Consider the following 14,095-nt stretch of genomic DNA (forward strand, 5'->3'; position numbering starts at 1 on the left):
AAAATATGTGTCTCAATTTTTTCTAGTGTCGAATAGTCTTAGTTATTGGCCGTTGAAAAGCAGTGTACCGGTAGTGGCGTTTTGGCCGTTTAAGGGTTAAAAGAACCCTACGAATGTCTGAAATTTAATTTATGATAGTATTTCAAGTTCCTGATTTTAAACATAAAATTCAGATGTTATTTGCTGTGCAAAATCAAGGGAAATGATAATTGACAAAATAATAATTATGTAACCAAACAAATAATGTACACAAATTTATTGAAATTCGTTCCTGAAATATACCCAAAAAGAATTTAGAATTATTTTAATAAGACCTAATCCTTTATTGTAGTACAATTGCGGAATTATCTAGTAAACATGTTAATAAAAATAAGCATAGGATATTGAATATCTGAATCGCTCAATACTAAAAAGGGTGTAAATTAAAATCCCTATTTCGTCAAATTGCTACGGGGGTTAAACGTACGCCTCGTCGCGGGCAAGCTCCTGTCTGCGCAGCCCTCGTAATTAGTGTCCCAATTGAGAAGTCGAAAGTTGGCGCAAAAATCTTTGATTGAAATGAATGCATCAGATCTTTCACTACAACGTAGCATTTCCACTTTTTGTACGCAAGGTGTTGCACTTAAGTTTTTTCAATCGAAAGCTGATTAAATGAGAAATAATTTTACAGGTTGAATCTAATTTTAAAAAATTAATAAAATTTATGAATATGAAATTCTTAATACTTGAATCACTTACATAAAAGAATACCCTATATTTCAATATAATCTTTTTTAAAATGTTTTTTGTTTGTCTCGATACAGCACCTTCTAAAGTTAAGGTGTATATTAGGCGTTGAGAGCGAGTACTTTAATTGTTCAACTTTGAAGCCTCAAAAAAGACCTAAAATAATAATATATTTTCATGATTTTTGTACTTTCATAAACTTCAAACATTTTTTAATAGATTGACATCAACTCTACATAAAAAAAAACCAAATTCATTTTTTTAGTTTTGATCACCTTTTCGTACCATCTGAACCACTGTGCGCCGCCCAAGTTGCGCCGATTTTCCTTCACTCGGTAACAGCTTAAACAGTTACAGCAAAGTCAATAAAAATGAGGTGGAGTCTAAAAGGTTTAAAAGCTCTAAAATTACCTTTTCTTTTAAAAAATTGACTTCAAGTGACTGTTTCTTAAAAAAGTGACTGAAAAGTGACAAGGAAAAATAATGTGACTAAAAGTGACCGTGTGGCAGCCCTTCCTATGAGCAAATATGTTTCTCTAAGTTGTGTACACAATAAAAAATATTTCCCGCTAAAACGTAGAGAAGTCGTAAATAGCATAAAAACATACCTTGAAGTGGAATTCAAACCAGCAAGGATATTATATTGCATGATTGATATTAATCAACTCTCTTAAATATAGATTTCAATTCCTGTTCACATTTTGAAGTTAGGGAACACTCTGCCGAAAGAAAATCGAAAGGCTCATCACAAAAACTTACCACAGTTTGAATTAGAGGGTCCTGATAAATCTTTTTAAGACGAGCTCAACACGAACTTACCTAAACATTCTCCTGACGCATTACTGTGAGATGTTGGGGTTTGTTGTGAGTATATACTTGGAGGTGGTGGGGCAGGTGGGCCCGGTGGTGGTTGCGATGGGGCCCTGTTTACTAGAACGGGTGCTGGACTGACCAGTCGCATCGGCGTTGCACCTGATCCCAAACCACGGACTCCACCAACCATAATTGATCCATTTTGTCCGACTTCATAATAAGCTGGTATCACTTGATATTGACCCTGAACCTAAAAGTAATTTACTCTAATTATTTTTTATCACATTTCAATTATCAAATTTTATTTGGAACTTTTCCACGGTAGACATTTGTTTGTTCAAATTCATGTACTCGTGAGATATCAAGTTGAAAGAGGGAAAATAAAAAAAAATGCACGCAGAAAGGTTTATTTAATCTTGAATTTTGTCACAAAATGGTCCCAGTTAATTTCTTTGAAAATAATTTTTAGCGAAATTCCTACTCAAATTAAGTACATAAACGTACTTTATGGTCTTCTGATACACTTTACAAAGTTTCAGTTCGATATTTTATTTACAAAAACAGTTTTTAAGTTCAAAACAAAAACATTCAGGGAAATGAAAAAGTGCGGTCGGTAATATAGTATTTGAGTGTGTCACATGCCCTTAAACCAAAAAAAGGACTGTCAAATATCTGAATGTGTAATCGGTATCGGCCGCGTATAATCTGGATTATAATCTATAATGAAAACATTTTATTGAAAAATCGGCGCTGTGTGCTTGAATATATGAGTACGTAGATGACGCGTATGCAAGAAATTATACAAAAATATTCGAGCGGCCTCAAAATTCCAAACCGATTACTCAATTGCTAACTATCTTAAACCTAAAACGCACTTTTATCATTAATTGATTGTGTTATAAATTGTAGAAAATAATATTTTCTTACAATTATTAAAATAAATAATAATTGTTTAAACAACTCAGACATATGAATCAAATACTTGGAAACACTGATTACAGATTACCAATTATGCATGTACCTGAAGTTCCGAACGTTCAAATGAACGAAAAGAAAAAAAAATAAATATTTGTTTCTGAAATTAGCCTAGCGGAATTAGTTCAGCTAAGCATAAAAGTGAGTATTATACGAAAAAATCGACAAAAAAAATTTTTTGTGCCGAATGACCGCCTTTACACACTTTTTTATCCAATAAAAGATAGTGTTAATTTACCTTGTTATAGAACAACTTTTTTCAGGGGGGTAAGAGCCGCCGGAAAGAATATTTAAAACCACCCCTAGTGTATGAAAATCAGAAAATCGTCGAAATGACCGCCTTTATATAGTTTTTTTCTCGAGTTAAAAATACTTTTAATTTACTTTCCTATAGAACAAGTTTTTTCAGGGGGGGGGGGGTAAGAGCCTCCGGAAAGAATATTTAAAACCACCCCTAGAGTATCAAAATCAGAAAATCGTTAAACCGAACGCCTTTATACAGTTTTGTTTTCGAGTTAAAAATATTTTTAATTTACCTTGTTATAGAACAAGTTTTTTCAGGGGGATAAGAGCCGCCGGAAAGAATATTTAAAACCACCCCTAGTGTATGAAAATCAGAAAATCGTCGAAATGACCGCCTTTATACAGCTTTTTTCGAGTTAAAAATACTTTTAATTTACCTTGTTACAGAACAAGTTTTTTCAGGGGCGTAAGAGCCGCCGGATTTACTGGTCCTATCAAAATATTAAGAATAACAATTTTGAATATCCTTTTTGGATCAACATTTTTTGTCTTTGTAACTTTCTTCGTGCCTGGTGTCGTTTTGTAAAATGTTTAATTTTTTAATTATATTTTTACGATTCAAACAAAAACTGCGCGTCCTATACACAAATTATTGATGACAAATGTTTAGCTCTTTTTTGAAAGAACAACTTTTGTCTATTGACTTTTTCCATAGCTTGTAACGATTGTCCACAAATTAAATTTAGTATTTTAAGTGTTTTTTACGGATAAAACCGAATCTACGTGTCCTATAAAAAAGTGATTAATAACTAATTGGTAAAATCTTAGTCGCGTGCACAACTTTTGTGGATTTATTTTTTGTTATATCTTGAATAGTTTGACCACAAACTGGAATTTTTAATTTATAGTTATTTTTTGTGCGGTAAAATTTGGATTTTTCGATTTCTTTAAAAAATTCAAAAATTTCTTATGATAATCTTCTACGACTTTCAAGAAGCAACTTAGATTGAACGATGAAGTTTTTAAAAAAACTATTGCTTTTGAAAATGAGCGAAGACTACGCAGGGTAACCACAGTCTAATTTAATTTCCAAAAAGTGAAAAAGTTACATATTTAAACAGAAAAAGTGACTAATTTTCTTTTCTATTTAAAAGAATTCAACCAAAATTATAAGAATTCAGCAGATGAAGTCAAATTTGTGATTTCAATCAATGAAATTTGTATTCCACCAAAACTAATTTTCTTTACAAAAAATTAATGTTTAATGCCAATTGATTTCTAACCAAAAATAAATATAATTTTCTGCAAAATAGTTAAATTTACAGAAAAGAAATTTTTGCAATAAAAAAAAATAAAAATAAAATGTTAACAAAGTAGTTCCACTTTCAACTATAAAACATGAAAAAAATCGTTAAAATTCTTTGAAATCGCTTTAAATTATTGAAATTCATTGAAATTTCCTTGGAATGTTTTAAAATACTCTAAAATATTTAGAAACTTTTTAAATCTTTTGAAACAACTTTACATCTTTTAAAGACTTGTAAAGTACTTTGAAATTTTTTTCAAATAAGCCTGCTAAAGCTGTTAAAATTCTTTGAAATTCCTTTAAACTAAACAAATACGTTAAAAGTTCCTTGACATCTTTTAAAACATCCTCCTCAAATATCAAAAATTTTCTAAAGTCTCTTGAAATTTTAAAAATACCCTGAAATATTTCAAATCTTTTAAAATCTCATATTGAACTGTAATCAATTGAAAATTCCTTGGAGTTTCTTCGCATTCTCTCCAACTTTTCAATTCCTTCAAAATCTTTTGAAATATCTAGAACTCTTTTTTAACATTTCTAAAGTACTTTGGAATTTTTTTAAATAAACCCTCTAAAATTTTTCAAAGGCATTTTTAATTTATTTTCATAAATGAAAGGAATTACAAAGAGTTCAAAAAATTGTAGAAGGTTTATTTAAAAAAATTCGAAAGTGTGTGGTTTTAAATATCTTTTCCGGCGACTCTTACCCCCCACCCCCCTGAAAAAACTTGTTCGATAACAAGGTAAATTAAAAGTACTTTTAACTCGAAAAAAACTGTATAATGGCTGTCATTTCGACGATTTTCTGATTTTCATACACTAGGGGTGGTTTTAAATATTCTTTCCGGCGGCTCTTACCCCCCTGAAAAAACTTGTTCTATAACAAGGTAAATTAAAAGTATTTTTAACTCGAAAAAAAACTGTATAAAGGGCGTTCATTTTGATGTTTTTCTGATTTTGATACACTAGGGGTGGTTTTAAATACTCTTTCCAGCGGCTCTTACCCCCCTGAAAAAACTTGTTCTATAACAAGGTAAATTAAAAGTATTTTTAACTCGAAAAAACTGTATAAAGACGTTCATTTTGACGTTTTTCTGATTTTGATACACAAAGGGGTGGTTTCAAATATTCTTTCCAGCGCCTCTTACCCCCCTGAAAAAACTTGTTCTATAACAAGGTAAATTAAAAGTATTTTTAACTCGAAAAAAAACTGAAATCAGAAGTTGATTAGACATGATTTCTGCCTGTAGAACGTTTAATAAAAAGCTTTAAAAAGTTGGTGAGACATTCAAGACCTCCAAAAAATAAACAAATTAACATACACGAAACAAAACTATAAAAATAAGAATTCTTTAAAGCACATTTTGCTAACGATCAAATTGAAGGCGTTCATCAATCGACATCAAAACATATACTTTTCAAATAGTCCTAGTTCCTACTTCCATAATTTTGTTTTTCGACCCACCCTAGTCCACACACTCGCCGTTTGTATTGTAGTAACAGGCATCTAGGACATTTAAACATTACTCAGTGAGTTTTATTTAATTTTGCGATGTTTCAACTCGATATTTCATTTCGTGTAGACATGAGTTTGCTCAAAAGAAATTAAGGTAAATGTTTTCCACCTCAATTTGGAATGCTACTCTGTAGCAAACCTATATGATGTACGAGTTGTCAGAGTTGAAAATATTAATATTGTTTTATCTAACCTTAACTCTATACTTGTTTAAGTGACGATTAAACGAAAGAGTAGTTTGTTAATTTACTGTATAAACATTGAGTCTTATACAAATATGTTGTACACTGAGGTGGAACGAAAATGTTCAAATTGATACATCAAAACATTTAGAGGTCGTAAAAAAGTCGCCGGTTTTAAAACCCAAAAAGTATGTTTTTTTTTTAAATTTTAAATCGAATAATACCTTCTGTTCGGACATAGGGTATTTAATTAAAAGTTTAGCCATACGAGCTTTATCAGTTTTCTCGGAATCTTCTCGACAATAATATTGATCGTTGAAACATTGTTAAATAGTAAATAATATACAAATGCACGTCTGTGCACTCTTCTGTTTTGAAAAATAAAAAATAAAAAAGTTAAATCCTGTTTCAGCGATCTTTACTATTTAACATAGTTTCAGCAAAAAATATGTATTATTGTGGAGAAGAACCCGGAGCAATTGATTTGACTTATATGACAATTAAAAATAAAAAGTATTGAAAAGCAACAACTTACGACTCTTTAACGCATCAAAAATGATATAACTTTAAATAAACAGAAAACATAAAACCTACTGTCTGTGCAAGGTTGTTAGCTGTATCTTGCGCAGCTGCTGCGGCCGCGGCAGCTGAAGAAGGCGTCAAAGGCCTCCTAGGTGGTGGTGGTGCCTGAGCTTGTGGTGGTGCTTGTGGTAGCAATCCCGGATAGACCCACGGACCTACATTGTAATATTGAGGCACGACCGGTTGCGCTCCAGCAATTAAAGCTCCAACATATGGTTCTTGACCACTGATAACTGTGTACGGAGCTGTGGGGAAATTCTGCTGTTGCTGCTGCTGCTGTGCTTGTGATGCCAAATACTGTTGCTGTTGTTGCTGCTGTTGTTGCTGTTGTTGAAGTAATTGCAACTGTTGTGGGGTGGCTCCCTGAGGCTGACTTCGGAATAGTTGCTGAAATAGAGAATAGAATATTCGTGTTAGATCAAAATGGGTAATTTGGGATCCTGAGTAGAAATGAAGAAGCTATGCAGATAGTGCATTTTTATTTTATTAATACTGGAAGGCTATATTTTAAATAATGAGCCCTTTTTAGACCGACGTGCAAACTATATTTTAAGAATCGAATACTTGCAAGTACTCAGCCTTGAAACGAAATGTAAACCTTGAGACTCTCTTAAAATCGGAGACTATGAAACCTTGAGACCAATTTTAAACTTTGAGATCCTCTTTAAGCTATACCACCCTCAAAGACCTTGAGATTTTTGTAAAACGTACATTTAAATTTCTGTTCAAGGACGAGAATCGAAATTGAATTTTTTCGAGCCAGACATTTGTGATAAATTACCATGTAAGGCGAATAAGAGAAGGGAATTGAGCATAATGCAGTTGTCACATAAAGTCCTGAGAGGACGTAAAGTGCGTTGGAAAAGTTAAGACATGTCAGGGTCATCACTGGATTCGAAGATGATGAAATAATGATTAACAGGGAAGAAGAAAATAAAGCACGTACATAGTGGAGTTAAACTCGAGGTTAGAGCCGTGTTCGCGTAGCTTTCAGGGGTCAACGAACCACTGCGGACGTTCACCGGCAAGTGTTTGCTTGTGCCACCTTCATCGCTGGTTTCTCCGAAAGTTTATTTTTCTCCAAACCTGGTACCCAGTGATACGAGCAACGGCTCGCTTTTGGTCAATATTGTGGCGATTAAATACGGAAATATTTATTTTAGATATAATCTCAAGCGGTCCACGTTACGTAGGATGCAGGTTCAGTGTTTTCTTTACGCAATGAAATCTGCAAGTTTTCTATGTATTTTATTCATACTTCGCGTCTATGTTATGATAAGGTAAGGAAATTCAATATTGAATTGATGCACAATTAATCCCTTCACTGTCACGCGAAAAATAACATATGGTGATAAAAATTGTTTCGAGAAAAAAGTCAAAAAGGACGAGAAAGACAAGACCAAAAAATTTTTATTTGAAATTCCCGCAAATGTGTCAACAAGCGAAGAAGTTAATATCCCACTAATCCACTCATATATCGACGACTCCTTCAATATGAGTCTAACTGCTGACAGCGCTGTGTATAAGACTATGCGCTGTGTATAATCAAAGGGAATATTCTCATACACGGCGCTGTCAGCACATGGACTCATATTGAATGGAGGCGTCGATATATTTCTGATTAAAAGCACCATTCATTCAGGTTGCCTTTATTCCCGATGTAAGAAGTATTTGCATTCTCAAAGTTGTATATAAATATCGCAGATATTTCGCTTTAATAGCTGAGTTTGAATATACAAATGTTGAAGTCAATTACTGTTTTCGACGATTCCGAAGAATAAAATTACGTTATGAAATTTTTAACCAGTACATTGAATTAATCTGATATCTGTATAACTGCAGTAAATAATCATTAATGGCGGCAGAGCCGCAATTTAAAAGACCATTACAAAATCACAGTCCATTCCAGACTTTTACAGGCCAGTTGGAAATAATCTGTTTATGATTAATATAATTTTTTTTAATAATTAAAATACTTTCAGAAATTCATAGAAACAAAGAAAGGGTGTCGTAGATACGGGATACGAAAATGAAACATTGAATCCTTAGTTCTATAAAAAATGTATGGATACATTTGGAACTTTTTTACTTTTTTACTTTTCGAATTTCTTACGAACATTTCCTGAAAATTTCAGACTTGAATAAACACACATACGCGTGCTCATACGCACCGCGCGTGTGGGTGAGATTGTCTGCGGGCCATGTGAAGGCGAATCTACTTCCTAGTTCTTCACCTAATGAAGCTGTAATAAAAAACAGCATTTCGAAATTCAGATAATTATAATTGAATTGAACCACGTCTTTATGATTTTAGTTATTGGAAAAGCCTTAAGCCTTGTCTACAATCGTCGGAAACAGCCCTTTGCGGCACCGCAAGCAAGCGCCGCCCCGCAAGTAACTGAGAGCGAAAAGTTGGTTCAACTCAACTTTTCGCGCCGCAACCGTCTCGCGTGATCTCGCGTCGAATGTCAGAGGACCAATCAGAGCGTTTCATCATATAACCTCGTATAACCACACGTTTGTGGCATCTTCGACACTGAGTTCGAGTGATTTTGTTTTGTATTTGTCTGGATTTTTTTTTTTGGTTTGATGTATTTTGTGAGAAACATTTAAAAGCATTTAAAATTAAAGGAAAAAACTGCAAAAGAAGCAAATTGCGGGTCAGAGGGATCCATTGTAGAGGCGAAACACATTTGACTTCTTAAAGCACGACGAGAAAACCATTCATTTGACAGTAAGCTCTGATTGGCTGCCACAGCAGTGCCACTGCCAACCACTGTCACGACTATTCCTTGCGTTACGATACCGCATCGCATCGCCGAGTCTTGCGGCGCCGCAACGAGGTATTTGCGGCGATAGTAGAACAGGCTTTAAATCTCATGAAAATGAAAGGGTCATCATAGCGAGGGGCTGACGAGGTTCCGAGCCCGGGCTGGCATTCCCCTTCGGCGACTGCCCGGCCTGGGGTGGCTTCCTCCGACCGAGATATGGCCCGTAACCGTCGGCAGTAGTTTGGGGATAGCTGGTGTAGAGCAGAGTTTCAAACTTTTCTCGCACATTCTGGGGAGCGGCCGGTTAGAGAATTAGAGCCGCTTGAGGAAAATGAAAATTTGTTAAAATATTAATAAATTGAGCTGAATCCAAGGGTACGAGATGCTTTCGCGAACTGACGCGCATTCTCGAGATATTGTTGATTAAACAATTTTAAATAACTTATACCACATCTCCTAAGATTATCGACATTTAAAAAAAATGTTGAAACTATTAGGTTTTATTAAAATGAACCATTTCTGTCCTGTGCGATTTTGTTCTGCCTCATAGTTTTTGCAAAAATTCCCAAAAAAGCACATTATAATAATCGATTTTTTATGCATTGTTTATGGGTCTTGCAGATTTTTTTGCAGAATTCGTTAGATTGCTTTAAGACGTATGAAATTTCGTTTGCACATTTTTGCATCTGTTCGATAATTTATACAAAAAAAAACACACAAACAAGACTTGCAACAAGGTTTCTTAGACCCCGATTTTAGGCGATATTTATTAAAATTTTCACATTTTGTTTTCTCATTCTGTTGAAGAAGTCATAGAGGGAAAAAGTTTGTCCAAGATTTTTTTCCGTATCTCGAATAGTTTATTTAAAAATAAAAAAATTAAATTGAAGGAAAATATATCGTTAAATATCAACAGGGGAAGTGAATATTAGCCGATTTTTGTTCATCTTTTTTTGATTTTCTCAAAATAATATCACGAGGCTGGCTCCAATTTCAAACAATGAAAAGGGCGCACCAGGCAAAAAACCACCCACTCGAGCGGCACTACTAAAGAAAAAGGTCCAAATTTGTTGTCCGTTGTTACAATAGTGTCGATTGAGAAAAATCCAAATTTTGTACCATATTAATGAATCTAATTTCAATAAGCTGAACTAGCCTCGTTATATTATTTCGATAAAATAAAAAAAAGATTGACAAAAATCGGTTGATATTTACTCCCAATGTGGAAATTTAACGATATATTTTCCTTTAACTTAATTTGTTTATTTTAGAATAAACTATTCGAGATACGGAAGAAAGTCTCTGTCAAAATTTTCCCCTCTATGGTTTCTTTAGCAGAATGAGAAAACAAAATGTGAAAATTTTCATAAATTTTGGCTACAATCGGGTTCAAAGAAACCTTTTTGCCAATCTTGTTTGCGGTTTTTTTTTCATATAAACTATGAATCAGATGCAAAAATGTGCCAAAGAAATTTCATGCGTCTTAACACAATCAAACTAATTCTGAAGAAAAATCTTCAAAAGACACATAAACAATGGATAAAAATTGATTATTATATCAGACTTTATTTGCGTTATTTGAAAAAACTATGAGACAGACAAAAATTACACATGACAAAAAATGTTTATTTCAATAAGACCTAACAGTTTCAAAAAAAATGTTCTTAATTTGTCGATAATTTTAGAAGATATAGCGTAAGTTATGTAAAAATGTTTAATTAACAATATCTCGAGAATACGCATTAGTTCGCGAAAGCACCTCGTACCGTTGGATTCAGGTGATCATTCTGCACCATATCCATTAAAAAAATTCCGGGGACCTTTCAGGTCATACCACCTCTCCTATCCGACTCCCAGACTAAAAAGGGTTATTCGTGGTAAGTACAGCAGCGATTCCCAAACCAGTGCCGACGGTCGGCGGCCTGAACGCGGCTGGGGGAAGCCACCCCGGGCCGAGCAACCCCCTACGGGCGAAGCCAGCCCAGCACCTCGAAAGCCCCCCGCTATGAGAACCTTTCATTGTCATGAGATTTAAGTCTGTTTCAATAACTAAAATCCTAAAGACATGGATAAATTCAATTCTAATTATCTGAATCATTTTCCTGATCTAATTTTAAGAAAATAAAAAAAAGTTGATGGAAATTGGTTAACATTTGGAGTAATTAAGCATATTTTTAAGTATATGCAAAATTACAAGAACTGTCAACTAGCATTGAAGATCAACTTTCTTTTCTTTTCATTTCACAACTTTCTTTTCATTTGCTTAAAATCAGATTTGGAAATTGATTCAACTAATTAAAATTTAATTTATTAACATTTTAACACATTTTAATTTCTCTCAACCGGTTCTAATTCTCTCGCGTGAAGCATGCAACCTCCCGCATGACCTACAGTCAAGTATCCCCCTTGGGTTCTAGTAGAGGGAAAAAAATGGTAGGGTGGCGGCCCTGCCCCTCCCTGACAACTGCAAAAAAAGTTTGGAAATCGCTGAGGTATAAAAACGTAGCCCTCTGCTCGCGGCGGGGAGCCTGCCAAGCTGCCCGGCCGGGGGTGGCATCCTCCTGTCAGCAGCACTAGTTTGGAAAACGCTGGTGTATAGACTATAGAGGAGACAACGTTTAACAAGTATGAAAGAAAGTCGCTGAGATGGTATCAAGCAAGTATATTGAGGAAAAACAAATGGTAATGTTCCCACATGTAGAACGAGGAAAGAATGGTTGGTATGTGTGAATGAAACCTTAATTCGAAAATATATAAAAAGCATAAAGGCAGCTAAAGAGGTATGCCAAACAGAAATTTATGGCGACAAATAGTCAGTGGACTAGATGACGCCTCAAACAAAAGACCTTGGATACTAACGATACAAATATAAATGTATAATATAATATACAAGGTATCTAAAAAGTCCCGGGACGGTTGGATATTTCCTCAGGTAAAATATTTTTCAAAAGAGTGAAGGTCATTCCTGAAGTAAATTTCAACGAGGGATTCAATGGTGACCTTCATTTTCACCTTGAAGTTGACCTTCATGGCTTTTTGAAGGTCAACTTTGTTTTTTTAAAATGGAAACCCCCTTTTTTACATCTGCAATCGATAGAGTGGAAAATGCTACGTTCAGGCGCGTACCCAAGTCATAGGTCACTTGTAACATTGAAGGTCAGTTAGAGGTTATTTGAAATTACCAGTTTTCGAAGAGGTCAGTGTAATTCCTGAAGTAAATTTCAACGAGGAATTCAATGGTGACCTTCATTTTGACCTTGAAGTTGACCTTTATGGCTTTTTGAAGGTCAACTTTGTTTTTTTAAAAATGAAAACCCCCTTTTTTACATCTGCAATCGATAAAGCGGAGGAAAATTCTATGTTCAGGTACGTACCCAAGTCATAGGTAAATTGTAACGTTCAAGATCAGTTACAGGTTATTTGAAATTAACAAAGTTTTGCAAGAGTTCAGTGTAATTCCTGAAGTAAATTTCAACAAGAAATTCATTGGTGAGCTCTGAATTGATCATGGTGATGATCTTCAAGGTTTTTCCAAGCAGTTTACGTTTAAGTTTAGCATTACCCAGGAACAACGACGTGGACGTAGTAAATCTGTTCCCTTTGGGGTGCTTGATTAGCGTGAGTCCCCTTGCCTCTCAAGTTTCGGGGTACTTGATTAGCGTAAGTCCCCTTGCCTCTCACGTTTCGGAGTGCTCGATTAGCGTGAGTCCCCTTGCCTCTCACGTTTCGGGGTGCTCGATTAGCGTGAATCCCCTTGCCTCTCACGATTCAGTGAAGATGTTCGAACTAAAAACCTTGAGCTTCTTGACAAAAAGCTATGCGATTGTAAAAATGAGTTACAGCATTACGAATCATCTCCCTATCAATCAAAGTAGCCTGTTGCAGAATCCGATTCTGCAATTCGTCTAAGCTTTGCAGTTGCGTTGCGTATACTTTGCTCTGTAAAGTGACCCCAAAGAAAATAGTCGAAAGGCGTCAGATCAGGAGATCTAGCAGGCCACTCAATTTGAACCCTTCTTCCAATCCATCTTTGAGGGAATTGAGTATCCAAATATGCTCGAACCTCCCTACCGTAATGAGCCGCTGCTCCGTCCTCCTGGAACCAAATATTTTGAAAATTATCGCCTGTAACCTCCTTTATTCTTGGTACAATTTTGTTTCTTAGAAGCTCTTCATATCTACAGGCATTGAGATTACCATCGATGAAGAAAGGGCGTATGCGTCGGACCAATATCTACAATTTTGCCTGTTAACTTCACCTTTTAAAGTGAAAGTAGATTCATCTGAAAATACTGTATTGTACAAGAAAAGATGATCTCTATCAATTCTGTCCATCATAATTTCACAAAATTCTACCCGACGATCAGGATCGTTTTCATTGAGCTCTTGTACCAGTTGAATTTTGTAAGGATGGATATTAATGCTTTTTAAAATATTTCGCACTGTCTCAGGAGCAACGTCACGCTCATCACTAGCTCGACGTAAACTACGGTGTAGGTTTTCAACAAATGCTTGGGCTATGTCCATCTGCATCTCCTTAGATCGTGCAGATTTTGGCCGACCAGTTCTCTGAAGGTCCTTGATAGATCCATGATTCATAAAGCGCCTTAAAGTTCTTTCAATTGTTGATTTTGAGATAGGATTTAACCCTTCTTCATTACGAAAAGTACGAATAAAAAGCAAACAAACTTGATCATAAGATGAAATTCGATCTCCCCAACCACGCATCATTAATACAAATACCCTCTTTCGTTCCGCAAGTTTAGCTTGCGCCATGATAATCTTTTAGCGAAAGATAGTAAGTATGTACTCGTAATACGTAAATTTAGTTTCGATTCGTAATATTCGTATGTAAAAACAATATAGGACTTATGTTATCGCCTTAGGTATTGACTTACCAGGTGTATACATATGAAACCGGTATTGCCATTTAGCGGCCAGTAGGCACACTTGTAGGCACTGTCGGAACTTACCATTTGTG

The 14,095-nt window shown here is 34.9% G+C and overlaps 1 protein-coding gene across 1 annotated transcript in view; it reads right to left on the minus strand.

Moving 5' to 3' along the window:
• Window positions 1-14,095, minus strand: part of LOC117170343 (maternal protein pumilio-like) — a 121,600-nt gene that overhangs the window by 34,938 nt on the left and 72,567 nt on the right. The window contains exons 2-3 of the mRNA XM_033357084.1: window positions 6,356-6,730; window positions 1,546-1,789 (exon numbers count right to left, since the gene is read on the minus strand). Of these exons, the coding sequence (XP_033212975.1) occupies window positions 1,546-1,789; window positions 6,356-6,730 (619 nt within the window). The remainder of the gene's footprint in view (window positions 1-1,545; window positions 1,790-6,355; window positions 6,731-14,095) is intronic.

This window comes from Belonocnema kinseyi, chromosome 1 (genome assembly GCF_010883055.1).
Source record: "Belonocnema kinseyi isolate 2016_QV_RU_SX_M_011 chromosome 1, B_treatae_v1, whole genome shotgun sequence".
Classification (NCBI taxonomy): domain Eukaryota; kingdom Metazoa; phylum Arthropoda; class Insecta; order Hymenoptera; family Cynipidae; genus Belonocnema; species Belonocnema kinseyi.